The sequence below is a fragment of the Cavia porcellus genome, unplaced genomic scaffold (genome assembly GCF_034190915.1).
Source record: "Cavia porcellus strain 051 isolate PalLab524CR breed Dunkin Hartley unplaced genomic scaffold, mCavPor4.1 scaffold_3, whole genome shotgun sequence".
NCBI classification, from domain to species: Eukaryota; Metazoa; Chordata; class Mammalia; order Rodentia; family Caviidae; genus Cavia; species Cavia porcellus.
The window spans coordinates 77476813-77492313 of NW_026947486.1; the positions used below are offsets into that span (position 1 = coordinate 77476813).

Consider the following 15501-nt stretch of genomic DNA (forward strand, 5'->3'; position numbering starts at 1 on the left):
ACAACCTAGGATGATAAACATTGTGTAAATATATAAGAAACATTTTAGCAATTCATAAAGTTCTTAACTTTATTTCCAAGAATTACAACACTATAATTATATGTAACATTTTATATTTGTATATGTACATACATTTTAGGAGAGAGAGTTTATAGTTTAATTGCAATGCCAATTTGATCTGTAACTCAAAAATATCTGAGAACTATATATAGTGCAGCTGGCTTTTTAGGATTGGCAAGTGAAAATACAAGAGATGATTTTTCTTATATGTTTTAAAATGTTTTTTTCACTTCTTGATTAAACACTAAAAGTAAAAATTCAGGTCTTTTAAAATTTTATTTTGAAAGTAGAATTAATGTACATAAGCATGACATATATATGCATAATATATATATGCATAAGATAAACTCACATTTGAAGATTTTCTTTTAGGGTAGGTCAGATATTGTTAGTGAACTTCAAGAGTGTAATTCCTTAGTTATACTGGATTTTAATAATATTATTTGAAAGATTTGAATGAGATTAATTCCTTAGCTATACTGGATTTTATAAAACATGTTTGAAAGAGATGATTGACTAGAAATCAGAACTGCTTTTTGTAATTTTAGCCTATACTGCAATTACATGCATTCTGTCCCTCTATTTTGGTGCTATTTGGGGTGTCAAGTTTTCCCCAAATAGAAAGGACCATTTTATGTAGGTGACTCTGACATAAGATGTAGACACATTTTAAATGAAAAAGTGTATAGTTGAGAGAGGAGATGTATAATGAAGAAAAAATCCTTTGTAAGAGCTGAGCAAAAAGAGTACTTTGTGTCACTATTTTCGCAGCATGAATAACACAAATCTTTATGAAGTGCTTCACATATTGTAGGCTGCTAAGTGATAGCTCTTGTGTTAACAGATTGAACAATGGCAAGAAACAGTATTCTGCATAATAGCAAAAAAGTTTCATAAAATTCCACTTACTTTAATGCAGACTTGGAGATAACTGTTTTATTATATTTTAAACTATTAGAGAAATTGTCTTTCACTGTAATGCAGACTTGGAGACAATCGAAGTATTATAATGTAAGCTATTAGAGAAATTGTTTTTCAGTTGATTGAAATTATAATCACTATATAAGTATATATTTTACTATAGCTTATTGTAAAAAAAAGACATTTAACCGATTTTCTTTTACATATGGTGTTTCTATCGCTTCCCCAATAAAATATATATTATCAACAGCAGGTAATCAATTATTTAAATGAAATGCAAGAAAGCAAATTAATAAATGTCTGGATTGTGTATATGACTTGGCAGCCCCTACCCTTTTAAATGATTCATTCAATACACACATATTTAACTGAATCATCTCAATTGCCTTTAATGATTGCCTGTATTGGCATTGCATCTTGCAACCTCTTCAATGGATCTCTCAATAATTAAGGAACTTCTGAAACCCTTGATGATTAGGTAATTTTCCAATTCAGCTAGCTTGTATTTCACAATTCTGAGGTTTACCAATATTCGATTTTGTATGGCCACTGAGTGTGGGAAATTATTAAAGATATCTGGAGAAACACTGTCAACTGAAACACTATCAGTACTGCTGCTGAGTGACTGAGTAGAACTACTACTTTCTGGGGAAGAAGATCTACTTGACCAGGGAAAAGTTCTTATTGGATCAGGAGAACTTGAATTTGATGGCGTTTCATCAGTGTCATCCTGTAAAGAAAATTATACAAATGTTAAGTTTAAGAATTTCCAAATCCTATCAAATAACAGCTTGGTTTCAAAAATGGACTGATTTTTCCTACGAATTGGAGATTAAAAATGTGAAACACTATGTGCATTCAGTAGTATGCTCTGCCAAGGCACAAGAATGAGGAAAAAATACATGAATGTAGCCTTGTAGTAGCAAAGTGCTTTATCCTTTGTTTACATGCTTCAGCAGTCCAGTAACTCTACATATAGAACCTGTCTTTGGCCCTTTTTTGAAAGAATTTCACTTGAAAATATAAATTAGACCAGGAAAAATACATTTGTACCTGAAATATTTGTGAACACTGCATCCAGAAAGTTCCCATACCATGGCAGGAGAACCAAACAGAAACATGGGCAAAACAAGTCAAAGGAGAGAGCATTAGAGATTCTTAAAATGGGACATGGTGGTGGGCAATGGGTACTTTTTGCTGTGCTTTTTTTCCCCCCTCCAAATTTGGGGAAAAGCTTTCCGTATCACTTAGTGACTTGGGACTGTTTTACAAGGGACCACAACATTGAAATCTCTGGTGAAAATATGTATTTAAGGGGGAGAGTATAGTAGGTAATGTCTGGGGCTCTTTGAAGAGAGAAATAAAAGGTCATATTTTTATTTTACTATTTTCCCACCATTCCACAAACTCACTCCTCAAATTTGTATTCAGCTAGCTTCATGTACTTTCAGTTTCTCTTACCTTTGTCTGAAAGTGGTTCTTCCAGAAGGAAATTACAAAGGCAATGACTACTCCGCTTACTAGGAACAAAGAGAAGATCATCGTTCCTCTTCAGTCTATTGTTTTTTCTTAGGCCTGAGGTTCTGGGCTCCTAGTTGGGAAATAGGGACGCTCTTGGCCACGCTGAGGGCGAATGGCGCCGTCTAGGGCGCTGGGTGTCGCTCACTTTTTGGTGCAACTGGTATTGTGCGGAGGAGCTGGGCTTCGGGGCTTTATACACAGGAGACTGCATGGACCTCATAATGGCACACTCAAGAATGGGCATTGTGATGCAATTTGTGAAGCAGAAACAGGCTCATGGGATGCCAGGCTGCACTGTGTAACTGCCCACCTCATTACTTATTGCAGCAGATCCTTTGCGAAGAGAGAGACACTGAAGAAATTGGTATTCCCAAGAAGCTGAACTACATGGAAGTACAGACTACAAACAGACTGCTTAGATATATGATTTAAAAAGTACTCCTCACCCTTTTTGATTTTTAAAAATATGGCTGTCTTTGCTACAACCACTCCAAGAACAATTCAAAAACAAGGTGGAAATGCACAGTAAAACAATAGTTACTAAGCATAAGTCCTTATCAGAAACTACCTTCTTCACATTTCTACTTCTGTTTTAGAATTTACTCCGACCTTAGTCACATTGGAGTAGTTATGTATGTTTTTGTTATTTTAAAGTTTAAAAATAATTCAGAGACATGTCTTCATATAATTTTCACAAAAATTGTACCATAGGTATATTTAATACTGAATCTGTTTTTACTGAAAGAAATTCAGGTACTAAACTCAGTTGAGTAACTAGTAAGCAAAAAACAGGAATTTAATAGTGGAGTTTGAGTCCTGAGATAAACTCTTCCATTCTGTCCCTTTCATTCACTTCCTAGTGACCTCTACTCTGATTGGTGAGCATCGAGTATTTAATAGCTGGTTAATCAATACTTCTAAAATTATGATTGTCTTTATATGTAAATTTTTTATTTAATAAAATTGAGTGAAGCCAAGTTATTTTCAATAATAAAATTTTAAATTTTGAAAGAAATAAACTTCTTCCTCTTTTAAGGCTAAGAATATCACTATGTATTGTGTTTTGCATATATATTCATCTATTATGAACAGTTGGTTTGCTGGCATGTTTTAGGGATTGTAAATAATTATTCTTTCAATGTTGAGGTACAAATGTCAATCCTGCTTCTAGGTTTTAGTTGATGTTGAGTAGAAGTAGCTTTTATATATTCTGAATATCATTAATTGCTTATTAGATACTTAATTTGCAAATGTTTTCTCCCAGTATGTGAGTTGCCTTTTCAGCTATTTTTAGGTTCCTTTAATACATAAGATTTTTTAAAAATCAATTCTAACTTTTCATTTTTGGTCTCTTATATTTTTGGTGTCATACCCAAGAAAGCATTGTCAATTTCAAAGGCTTCAATGCTTTTCCTACAAGCTTTCTTCTGAGAGTTTTGCAACTTCACTCTTACTTTTAGTTGTGGATGTCCAGGTATTTCAGCCCCATCAGTATAAAAACCTGTATAATTTCTTCATTTTATTAACTTTGCTTTTTAAATATCAGTCAATTATATTTACATGCATGTGGGTCTATTTCTTGGCTCTATAGTCTGCTTCACTGATCTATCTTTTTTTTAGTCAATGCTACCATATTTTGAATACTGGGGTTTTATACTATATTTTGGAAGTTGGAAAAAATCATTACTTTACATCTGTTTTAGACACTGAATATACTGTTCATTATTCTGGGCTTTTTGTCTTTCTGTAAAGTTTTAGAATAAGTTTGTTGATTTTAAATCAATATAGATTGTTGAAATTTTTGTTAAGATTCCTTTGCATATATAATTCAGTCTGGAAGAAGCTGACACTCTTGAAATAAAGAGTTTTCCTATACATGACTTTGAGATACCTCTCCATCATTTTTTTTCTTTTCTGTCATCATAGTTTTAGAATTTACTTTATTTAGGTCTTGTACATTTTAAAAGATTTGCACCTAAATATTTCAATTTGGTCTAATATAAATGTTACTGTATTTTAAATTTGAAATTTTACTTGTTTATTGCTGCTATTATAGGGAGTAATTGGCTTCTGTATATTAACTCTTAAATCTTACAATCTGACTGTGGTAACATAATCATTTCCAGAAGGACTTTTTCTGGTTATTATTGATTCTTTTGTATTTTTGACACAGTTATTAATGTTATCCATGAACAAAAATAGTTTCGGTTCTTTCTTCCTAATGCATGTACCTCTTATTTCGTTTTCTTGTCTTATTGTGCTGTCTGGGATTTCCAGTAAAATGTTGAGACTAGTGGTAAGAAGTGATCTCATTACCTTGTTTTTGATTTTAGTAGTCAAGTTTCTAACATTGTCTTTTTAAGTATGATGTTAACTGTAGGGTTTTTGGGTCAGTATTCTTTGAAAAGAGAAGACATTTCCCTCTAATGTTAGTTTATTGAAAGATTTTACTGTGTATGTATTTTTTCAATTCTTTTGTATCTGCTGACATGACTAAATGATATTTCTTTAGTACGTTGATGAGATTATATTGACTTATTTTTACTTTGCCTAGTTTTTTCTAGAGGTAAGTCTTGCTAAGAAAGCCAGATTGTCTTAGTATATTTCCAATTGGTATAATTCCTCTTCCTTTTGGGGATATAAGTGGTTTATTTCTAATATTTACTATGACAACCTGATAGAGCTCCAGGTCGTAAAATTCATTAACTTTGTAAACTTTCCATATGACTGGGTCTGCTTGGAGCATTGAACACTGAGATTTATCTACAGTGAGATTCCAGCAATTCTGCACTTAATTTATGTTTTCCTGAACTAGCATTGGTTCTTGAGGAGGTTGTTGCCTCTGGATTTCTGAATTGTATCTTGTGATTCTCTGTGTTCATAAATCGGTCTCCTTAATATTGATCATTGATTTTGATGACTCAGTTTCTGTTATATCTAGGACACCTTTATTTTTACAGTTCAGCTTTTTGTCTGTTTAAATATAGTATGGTGATTTCCGTAACTTCTTTTTTTTTTTTTTTACACTTTTTTTTTATTTAAAGAAAAGGAAACAAAAAATATGTGGAAATAAAAAAGGGTAGAAATGATACAAAATTACAGAAAAACAAACGGTAAGACATTGCTGGTTGATAAGTTACATATTGTCATCTAAGAAATAGCTGCTCAGGTTACAAAATTAAAGTATTTAGAATGACATTCAAAAAGTGACACTACAAACAGTTCTGCTCAATGATCGAACAAAAACTCAGTTATATCGTTGTCAGTCCTACACACTTGTTTTACATCTCAAAGAAGTTAAGATTAAACATATCAAAACAGAACAAAACAGTTAAAAAACAATTTAAAGAAATACAGGTTTCAAAGCAAGTCCACTGGAGATCTTCACTGTCTATCTAACTGTCTCTAGTTTCTTACAAATAGTTGCCCCCATCTTCACCCACTTTATATACTTATTGCATATTATAGAACTAATCAAATCATTACAGGATGATGAAGGTTATTTAGGTCTTCAAGACCCAACATTAGGGAATGCAATAATAACTACCATCGCCTCATCTCTCATTCTCTTTGTGGTAGCCGTCCCCATCTCTACATAAGCTGAAATTGAACTCAAGAGACCAGACCAATGTCATTCTAATCAGCAAACAATAGTATTGCTAGAATTTATATCATAATGCTATAAAATTAGCATTGGGTTTCTTAGCGTCTCTTCTTCTAGAGTATCTATTCATTACATCTTGCATTATATAATATGTTCCCGTAAATAATTAAAAAAAAAACTCATGTGTGAATTTCTTCTTATATATCTATCCTCTCTGTATTATAGAGAAAACCAAGTCATAACAAGACAGCAAAACAAATTCCTAGAAAAACATGCAATGGATAAGACATATAAGAACACAATATAGGTGATCTTCCGTAGTTACTATGTTTTCTCTTGTTATTTTCAATAGATTTGTCCACAACACTGGCTTAATATAATTAAACATAGTATTACCTATTTTTATAAAAACACAACTTTGAAAGCATTGTAGTATTTGAGAGCTGTTAATAGTTAATACCAGTATGGATATCCTTTACATCTTGTCATCTTCAGAGTAGTTGCCTCTACTTTTAGGGTTGATACTAAATAGCATACTAAATTCAAATAAAATCAGCCAAGGCCAACCCATGGTCTTCTGATTCAGATTCAATTAAGATCAGTCATAGTAAGACAATGTAAGTAATACAGGATTTCAGTTTAAGTTAATAGGAAAGTAAAGATAGTTACCATGGTATAACCTGTTATTTTTGGGTCAGATGTCTGTGCCCTCAAATCTGACATGAGTGGACAGACCAAAACAAATTAAATTCAAATTAAATATGGCGATAAGACTACTGTGTCTTTTAAATCCTGATATACTATTAACAATGACCTCTGCCTTTTTTTATAGTGTTTCAGAGATGTCTATAATAAAGACTATAGCTTACCATCTCTGCCTCATGTCTGCTACTCCACTTTTCTGCTATAATTTGTCCACCTTATTCCCTCATTCCACTGTCTGCCCTGTTCATTGAGGGCTCTCTGCCACTGTTGCTGGAATCCTGGTATCCCTTCCTCTCTTTCTCTGTAATGTCCTTCAGCACTCTCTGTAGGGTTGGATTGGTGGCCATGAACTCCCACAGTTCCTCCTTGTCTTGGAAGCATCTTATTTCTCCATTAATTTTGAGAGAGAGTTTTGATGGATATATGAGCCTTGGTTGCATATTATTTTTTTCAGGATTTGAAATATTTCTCCCCATTCCCTTCTTGACTTAAGAGTTTGTGTTGATAAGTGTTGTTATTTTGATAATTTTCCCGTTGTAGGTTATCTGCTTCTTTTCTCTGGCTGCTTTTAATATTCTGTTCTTTTGGTAGATTTATGGAATCTTGATTTTTATATGTCTAGGCGTAGATCTGTTTTGGTTGAAGGTAGCTGGTGTTCTGTATGCCTCTTTTATCTGGATATCATTTCTTTTTGCTATACATGGGAAATTTTGCTTTAATACATCTGTGAATATTCATTGTATTTCACTTTTGATTGCTCCTACTTCCTCACTCCATTCTTTATTCTTCAGTTATGTATCTTTTGTCATCTTCTAGCCTTTGAATTGCTTCTTTCTGGTTCCTTGTTATTTTTAAGAGACTTTTTCTTTCACGATCATATGCCATAAATCTCTCTTCAAGTTTCATAAGGCTGTCTTTAGTTTCTGTCAGGATATTTTGCCAGTGTTCAATGGAGAATTTAGTTTGCTGGTAATCTCTTTGGATCTGTTTCATGTATTCTAAGTTATGTTTAAACTCTTCTTCATAAGTTTCTCTTTCTTTTCTGATTTCCTCAGTTCTTCCATCTGTGTTCTCGTGGGAGGGGCTTGTCATTTCTTTAATTGATCTCTTTATATCTTGCCTCACTTGGATCAGGAGTATAGCTTTAAATTTGTCTATGAGATCATGGAGGTATGTTTTTAATTTCGGCTGATGCTGTGTCCAGTATTGGATGGTTACTGTGCTTGTTCTCTTCAGTGTTTACTTCTCCTGGGCTTATTTTCTCATGTTGGGCAGTTGGAGATTTTTTTTTTTAATTTTTATCTCTTGTCATGTTTCTGGATTCTTTCAGACTGTAGTGTCCTGGGGGTCTCTGGCCCTCTCCGTATTGCTTAGGGCCTATCAGAAGCATGCTGACTTGAGTTTTTGCTGTCCTCCCCAATTTGTTGCTATCTGGGGTAGGCTGGGATGCAGGGCGGTACAGGCTAGCCTCTAGCCTCTGTGCCAGTCAATCCATAAATTGGGCTGTACTTTCTGGATGTCACAGAGTTGTGACTATTTTGTATCTGCTTATTGGGCCCCAAGCAGAGGTTTGGTTCAGCCCCAGCAGATCATGCCAGATCTCTCTGTGCCAGAAGCAGCTGACTAATGTCACCATGGCACAGGGTTCTGCCCAAATCTCAGCTGTTCTCTTCCAGATCTCTCTGTGACAGGAGCACCAGGACAGCAGGTCTGCCCAATTCCAAGATGTCTTCCACTAGTTCTCTGTATCACACTGAAGCCCACACGGCATGAGGCTCTGCCCAATTTCAACATGTCCTCCACCAGACCTCTCTATAGGGCGACTCGGTGATGTCACCGAGCTGCAGGTTCTGCCCAACTCTAAGATGTCTTCCACCAGACTCTCTGTGTTATCCCCATGGTGGCGGGCTCTGCCCAGTTCCAAGATGTTCTCTGGCCAACCCCAGCAGCTGTGGGACCCAGTCCCCAGTACTCACCAGGGCTTGGTGCAGGTCTTCCTCTTGAGTCTACTGCACACCACACCACTTGCCCTCACTGTGCTCCCAGCACAGCATGGAATGGTCAGAAAACTGCACAGTGTTCAGCTTCAGAGCTCCAGAGCCTTTCACAATCTCCTCTGGTGCAGTGGGGCAGTCATGACTGTTTCTCTGGGTCCCGGGTCTCAATTTCCAGCAGTCAGCAAAAGCCAACCCAGCTTTTCCTATTGGGTCCACAGGTCAGTTTGCTGCATTAAAGGCATGGGATTTGCAGCCTCCTGTTATCAACCTTCGCAGTCTCAGCACCACTTTTAATCCTCCAGCCGTGCTGTCTTGGTTAATAAGAATCGTTATCCATTCATCTGGCCCTCTCTATGTTGTCATATTCTAGCATCTAATATGATTTCTCTGGAGAGACTCTCCGCCCGATCCCCTAGCAAGCCGCCATTTTAGGATCTCTCCCTAACTTCTTATATGCCAGAAAGACCATACATCTCAAATAATTTCACTTTGTTAACATTTTGGCAGTGATTTATGCATGGAATTTAGTAAGAGGTACTGGTGCTTAGTTTTTTTTGTAATATCTTTGCCTTTGGTATCAAAGTAATGCTGAACTTTTGGAATGAATGGGTTTTTTTTCCATCCTCTTTAAAATTCTGAAGAGTTTGAGAAGGGTTGATGTTATTAATTTAAATTTTTTATAGAATTTTCAACTAAAGCCATCTAATTCCGACTTAGTCATTTGTTATATCCTGTGCTCCAAGTGTATGTAAGACAAATGCATATCCTACTATTTTTTAAATTTTTATGCCTGTTTAATTGATCTATATCTTTAAATCCTTACTTTTCTTAATGATATTCTGATTTTTCTATCCAATTTTCAAAATGGCATAATGAAATCTTTCTATTGCAGAAATCTTTTAATTCCACAAATGATTGTTTCACATACACAGAAACACTAATGTGAGATGCATATATTATTATAATTTATTTATTTATGGTAATTGAATCTTTAATCACTGTATAAAGTTCTTACTTATCTCTTGTATATATTATTGAACTATCTACATTGTCTGATATTAACCACCAGTTTCCCTTTATTACTATTTGTATAGCATCACTTTTTTCATCTTTCCACTGTCAACTTATAAAAGACTTTAGAACTAGATTCTCTTATATACAGCACAGAACTGGATGATGTTTTTAAAGCATCTTATCATTTTTCCCATCTGTGTACTTTGATTTTAGTCTTCAGTCCATTTACAATCAATAATTTTTATTAGTGAATGTAGCAGTTAGTGTGGAGTTCCAATTTTATTAGTCTAGGAATCTGTCATACAGATGTATGGGGAATATCTGTAGATATGTCTTGGCAGATCATGGAGGAATGGCATTAGGCTCCATGTGTGGGACCTCAGCCCTTGCTCTTAGTGCTCCTCCCTACTCTGCTTCTCAGCTCCAAAGAACTAAGCAGTTTAGGTCTGTCACTCTCTTCCACCATAATGTCTCTGCCTTGGAGCAGATAATCATAGTTTAAAACTGAACAACTTAAACACCTCCTCCTTTAAGTTGTGGACATTGGGTATTGTGTCTCAACAACAAGAAATCTGACTAATACAGAAAGTACTTGCTTGTATAATTGCTATTTTCCCATGTCTTCTAGTTGTTGCCCCTCATTTTTTCCATGATTGCCTTACTTTGTTTTGTGGATTTTTGTACTGACAAATTTTATGGATCTTTTTCATTTCCTTTTGTAGATTTTCTATAGATATTTAACTTGTGATTATCACAGGGGTTAAATACAATATTCTAAATTAATTTTCCTTTTAAATAAGCATTAGTTAATTTTAATATTTATTATTGCAAATATTACTCTTGTGAATATTCTAGTACATTCTTTTGGCAAATACATGTATATATTTCTATTCATATCCAAGAGATGATCACATATACAGTGAATGTTAAATTTTTAAAAATTGGGGCTGGAGATTTAGCTCAGCGGCATAAGTACCTGCCTTGCAAGCAGGCGGTCGTGAGTTCGATCCCCAGTACCGATAAAAATGAAAAAGACAAAAAAAAAAAAAAAAAAAAAAAAAAATTTTTTTTAAATTAATGCAATAAAATACACATTGCAATAACTCCACTCAAAGTACGTCCTATCCCTTAAAACACATTTATCCCATTTTTCTTGCCACTTATTTTTTTATTATCAGTATGTCATTGTGATACAAAACAATTACATTCACCTTAGGAAAGTAGCATATATACATATTGTATCATAATCATTTTTACTACCATATCCACTTCCTCCACTCCCATAAGATCACCTCACAACTTCACAAAGCTTACCTCCTCGTTCCCCACCATCTTTCTTTTCATTTTCTCTTTAAATTATTTATATTTAAAGTTTTCCTTATAGGAACAACTATTACATATTTAACTTTCTGTTTATGACTTACTTCACTTAGCATTATGTTCTCAAGATCCATCTATTTTCCTAAACAAAATTTATCTTTCTTTATAGCTGAGCAGTGCTCCATTGTATATTTATATCCCATTTTCTTTATCTATTTATGAACATACAGACTGCTTTTATAATTTAGCTATTGTGAATTGTGCTGTTATATACATAGTTATGCACATATTCTATAATAGGATGACTTTAACTCTTTTCAGATCATTTCAACAATAGGTACAATTTGTTTAATGGAATTTCTATTCTTAGCATTTTGAGGAATCGTCATACTGATTTCCACAGTGGTTGTACTTGTTCACATTCCCACAGATAATGTTAAAAATGTTCCTTTCCCGCAATAACCTTGTTATTGAGTCTTTGATAATATCTCTTTTTACTGAAGAAAGAGAATCTCAATGTTGTTTTGAGTTGCATTTTTCTAATAGCCAAAAATATTGAACAATTTTAATATGCTTATTAAACATTTGTGTTTCTATTTCTGAGATGGGCCTGTTCATTTCAAGTGCCCATGTTTTGACTGGTTCTTTTTTGAGAATGTCTAACTTTTTTGAATTATTTATATATTCTAGATACTACTGCTCTATTTAAAGAGAAGTGGACAAAATATCTTTTCCATTCTGTCAGTTGTTTCTGTAGTTTGTTAGTTATTTTTTTATATGAAGAATTTTTTCAATTTGATTTAAATTTATTTTAAATTGACATCAACTTAACTTTAATTATATTACATTTTGCATCTTTATAAACCCTTAAATCCCAATTTATGTTATTAATGTCACAAAATACATATTTGGATATTAGGTATATGCCCAATGACACAGACTTTCAGTTTTTTTTTTTTTATTATTGTGTCTTTTAAGTGGTCTAATAAATAGGAAGAGGAGGTACAAACAAACAAACCACTGGGTTTTTACACTTGCCCATAATTTTACAATCCTTTATTTTTTTATATAGCAAATTAGCAAAATACAGTTAATTCCTTTCAACTCAAAGAATTCCATTTAGCATTTATTGTATGGCAGGTCTGATGGTAAGTTTAATTTGGGGCAGAGTTTCTAGATTTTTCCCTTATTTTTCAATGATTTTTTACAAACACAAATTATTCAATTGATAGTTTATTTCGCTGAGTGCTTTAAATAGATTACCCCAGATGTCTTGAGAAATACATAATCTTACTGAGAATTATCCCAGATGTCTTGAGAAATACATAATCTTACTGAGAATCATTTTTATATGAAAAATAAATTAAACTGTGGATATTCTATCATGTCAAATATGTATGCTATCAATGTTTTCTCTCACTAATACTTTAAAGAAAATGAAAAAAAAAACTGGCTTTGAATTATGCTCCAATTTCATAAGTAACAAAATAAGCCTGAAAGGGAAACACTCAGAGTTGTGGATGATTTCAACAGTAAAGAGTTTCATGAATTATGTTACAGTATAATTCATATACTATACCCAGTAAATGGGTGACTACAGACAAATCAGAATGACTTAATTAAATTAAATTTTTTCTTAATATATGTGTGCTATTGCACACACAATAATTACATTCACTGGGGGAATTGATATTGTATACATGTTGCATATCTGTGCATATTCATATCATATGCCAATCATTTTTACTTCTCTGCTTCCCCAGCCTTCCCATTTACCTCCTGCTTTCCTTCTCCAGAATGCCTGTCTCCCAGCTTCTTAACATCACTCTATATATTGCTCTTTAACTTATTTATACTTTGGGATTCACATTGGCAAAACAATGCAATATTTAACTTTCTATGTCTAATCTATTCACTTAGAATTATCATCTCGTGATCCATACATTTTCCTATAAAATGTATTGTCTTTATCCTTCCTCTGTTGGTGGGCATGTAGGCCACATTCACGAATTAGTTATTGTGAATTGTGCTGCTATAAATATGGGTATGCTTGTATCACTCTGATATGATTGCTACCATTTTTGGGAAGATATTCCAATGAGGTGTAGCTGGAGCAAATGGAATTTCTTTTCTTTTTTTTTTTTTTTATTTTTAAGAATCTTCATACTGGTATTCATAATTAAGATAGTTACTCTAGTTTTCTTTCTCACCAATAATGCAGACAGTTTCATTTTCCCCCATAAACTTGGTAGCATTTGTTGTTTTCTAAATGCTTTTATTTTAAATAGAAACACAGAAATATCAAAAAGCAAACAACAACAAAATGAAACAAAAAAAAAAACCAATAATTTGAAAGGATTTAAAAACAAGATAATCGGAATTTAACAATGGTTGTTATATTTCATATTGTTTTCCTCAAAATAGTTGTTCACTTTACCAGATACAGGTATGCAAACTTGATCAAACATTATGACTGTTAACCGTTCCATTTATGAACTAATAGAATTAGTGGTATGTTTATCTTTGCTATCATATATATATATATATATATATATATATATATATATATTTCATATATGTGTGTGTGTGTTTATTTTGTTTTCTCTTCCTCTTTATTTCTTCCCCTGTCCCAGTTTTTCCTTCCCTTTCACTATATGTATGGAATTTTTATACAATGGAGTACTACTCAGCTATAAAGAAGGATAAACTTGAGGCTTTTATAAGTAAATGGATGCAAGTAAAGACCACACTCGTAAGTGAAATAAACCAGACTCACATGTGTAAATACTGTATTGTCTCCCTAGTATAAGAAATTTAAAGTGTTATTTTCTAAATTATTGATGACAGACATGCTTTATGGCCTAAGATGTGGTATATTTTGGATAGAATTACATGTACTGCTCAGAAAAAGAAAGTTTAGTCTGTTGTTGGATGAAAGACTGCAGAAATCTGTCTGTTAATTCCATTTTTTTTCAGTGACGTGATTCAAGTCTGATCTTTCCTTGTTAATTTGTTGTTTGGTTGACCTACTTTGGTATGGGGTGTTTCCCCACCACCACTGTGATTATACTCACGGTTATCTGATCTTTTATGTCCAGTAGCAGGTTAGTGTGTGTGTGTGTGTGTGTGTGTGTGTGTGTGTGTGTGTGTGTTTGTGAAAAATTGGTGAGTTGGCATTTGGTTCATATATAATTACAATACTTCTCTCTTCCTACTGAATTGTTTTCTTTACCAACATGTAATGGTCTTCTTTGTTTTTTTCTGTTTAGCTTGGCTTGAAGTCCACTTTGAAAATGGGAAAGCTACACCTGCTTGTGTTTGGACTCCAGTTACGGAGGATTATTTCCCAACCTTTCATTTTTAGTCTGTTTCCTTATGGACCAGGTGTATTTCTTGCCAGCAACAGATACTTAGATTTGGTACTTTATTGTGATGTGTCAGTGTGTTTTTTGTTTGGGGAGTTAAGGCCAATTACATGGTAAATTATTACTGAAAGGTATTTACTCCACCTGTATTTGCATTTCATGTCCCACTGCTTAGGTATTTACTCTACCTCTAATTGCATTTTATGTTCCACTGCTTATTCCTTTTTTTTCTTCAATAATCACCCTGCTATTTGCATTCTTTTCTTTGGGATCTTTGATCTTGTTGAACTTGTTTCTGTTTAGAATGCCTTGGAGTTATTTCCTGGTTTAGTAGTTGTGAATTTTTAAGATGGTCTTTCTAGTAGAAAGTCTTTTTTTTATTCGTTTGAAAGATAGTTTTGCAGGATATATTGATATGAATTGAAAGTTGTTTTCTTGTGGAGCTTGAACAGCTTTGGTCCATACTTTCCTTGCCTTTAAGGTTTGTACTGAGAAAATTTTTTGTCATTCTGATGGGCTTGACTATATATCTTACTTCATGCTTTTCTTAACAGCTTTTTGTATTCTTTGGTTTGGATATATTTTGAAGTTTATTATTGTGCATATTATAATGGTACAAATCTTGAGAAGGTAATACACTGCCTTAAAAGTGAGTTCCATACTGTGCATTGATATTTTGCATTTAGTAATAGTAAATTAACCTAAATACTGAATATTATTGGCCTTCTGAGTAATTAAGCAAGATAATTACACAGAATACTACTTATTATAATTTTAATTTCTCCTTGTTCCTTGTCTAATTGTTGAAAATTAAAAACATAAATTCGTAGAATATTTTTATTTACTTATATATTTTAAGATTTTTTTTGGGGGGGTACCAGGGATCAAACTCATGACTTGTACTTGCTAGGCTCATTGAATATTGATATAAATGTTTATTACTGTTGCTACAAATTTTGTATAACAAATATTAAATCTATGATGACATATAAAA

General features: G+C 33.2%; 1 protein-coding gene across 1 annotated transcript; it reads right to left on the minus strand.

The window, feature by feature from the left end:
* Nucleotides 1-1369: 1369 nt before the first annotated feature.
* Ct83 (cancer/testis antigen 83) lies at nt 1370-2523 on the minus strand. Its single transcript, XM_005002715.1, has 2 exons — nt 2443-2523; nt 1370-1711 (listed from the first exon to the last, which is right to left on the minus strand). Exons 1-2 carry the CDS (start codon nt 2521-2523, stop codon nt 1370-1372), a joined length of 423 nt encoding a protein of 140 aa, XP_005002772.1.
* Nucleotides 2524-15501: the final 12978 nt, after the last annotated feature.

What these genes read in the sequence shown, in the direction of transcription:
- Ct83 (XM_005002715.1), bottom strand. Translation starts at nt 2,523, where the DNA reads ATGATCTTCTCTTTGTTCCTAGTAAGCGGAGTAGTCATTGCCTTTGTA. An exon ending in AGAACCACTTTCAGACAAAG is followed by an intron (nt 1,712 to 2,442) that starts GTAAGAGAAACT and finishes TTTTCTTTACAG; the next exon opens with GATGACACTGATGAAACGCC.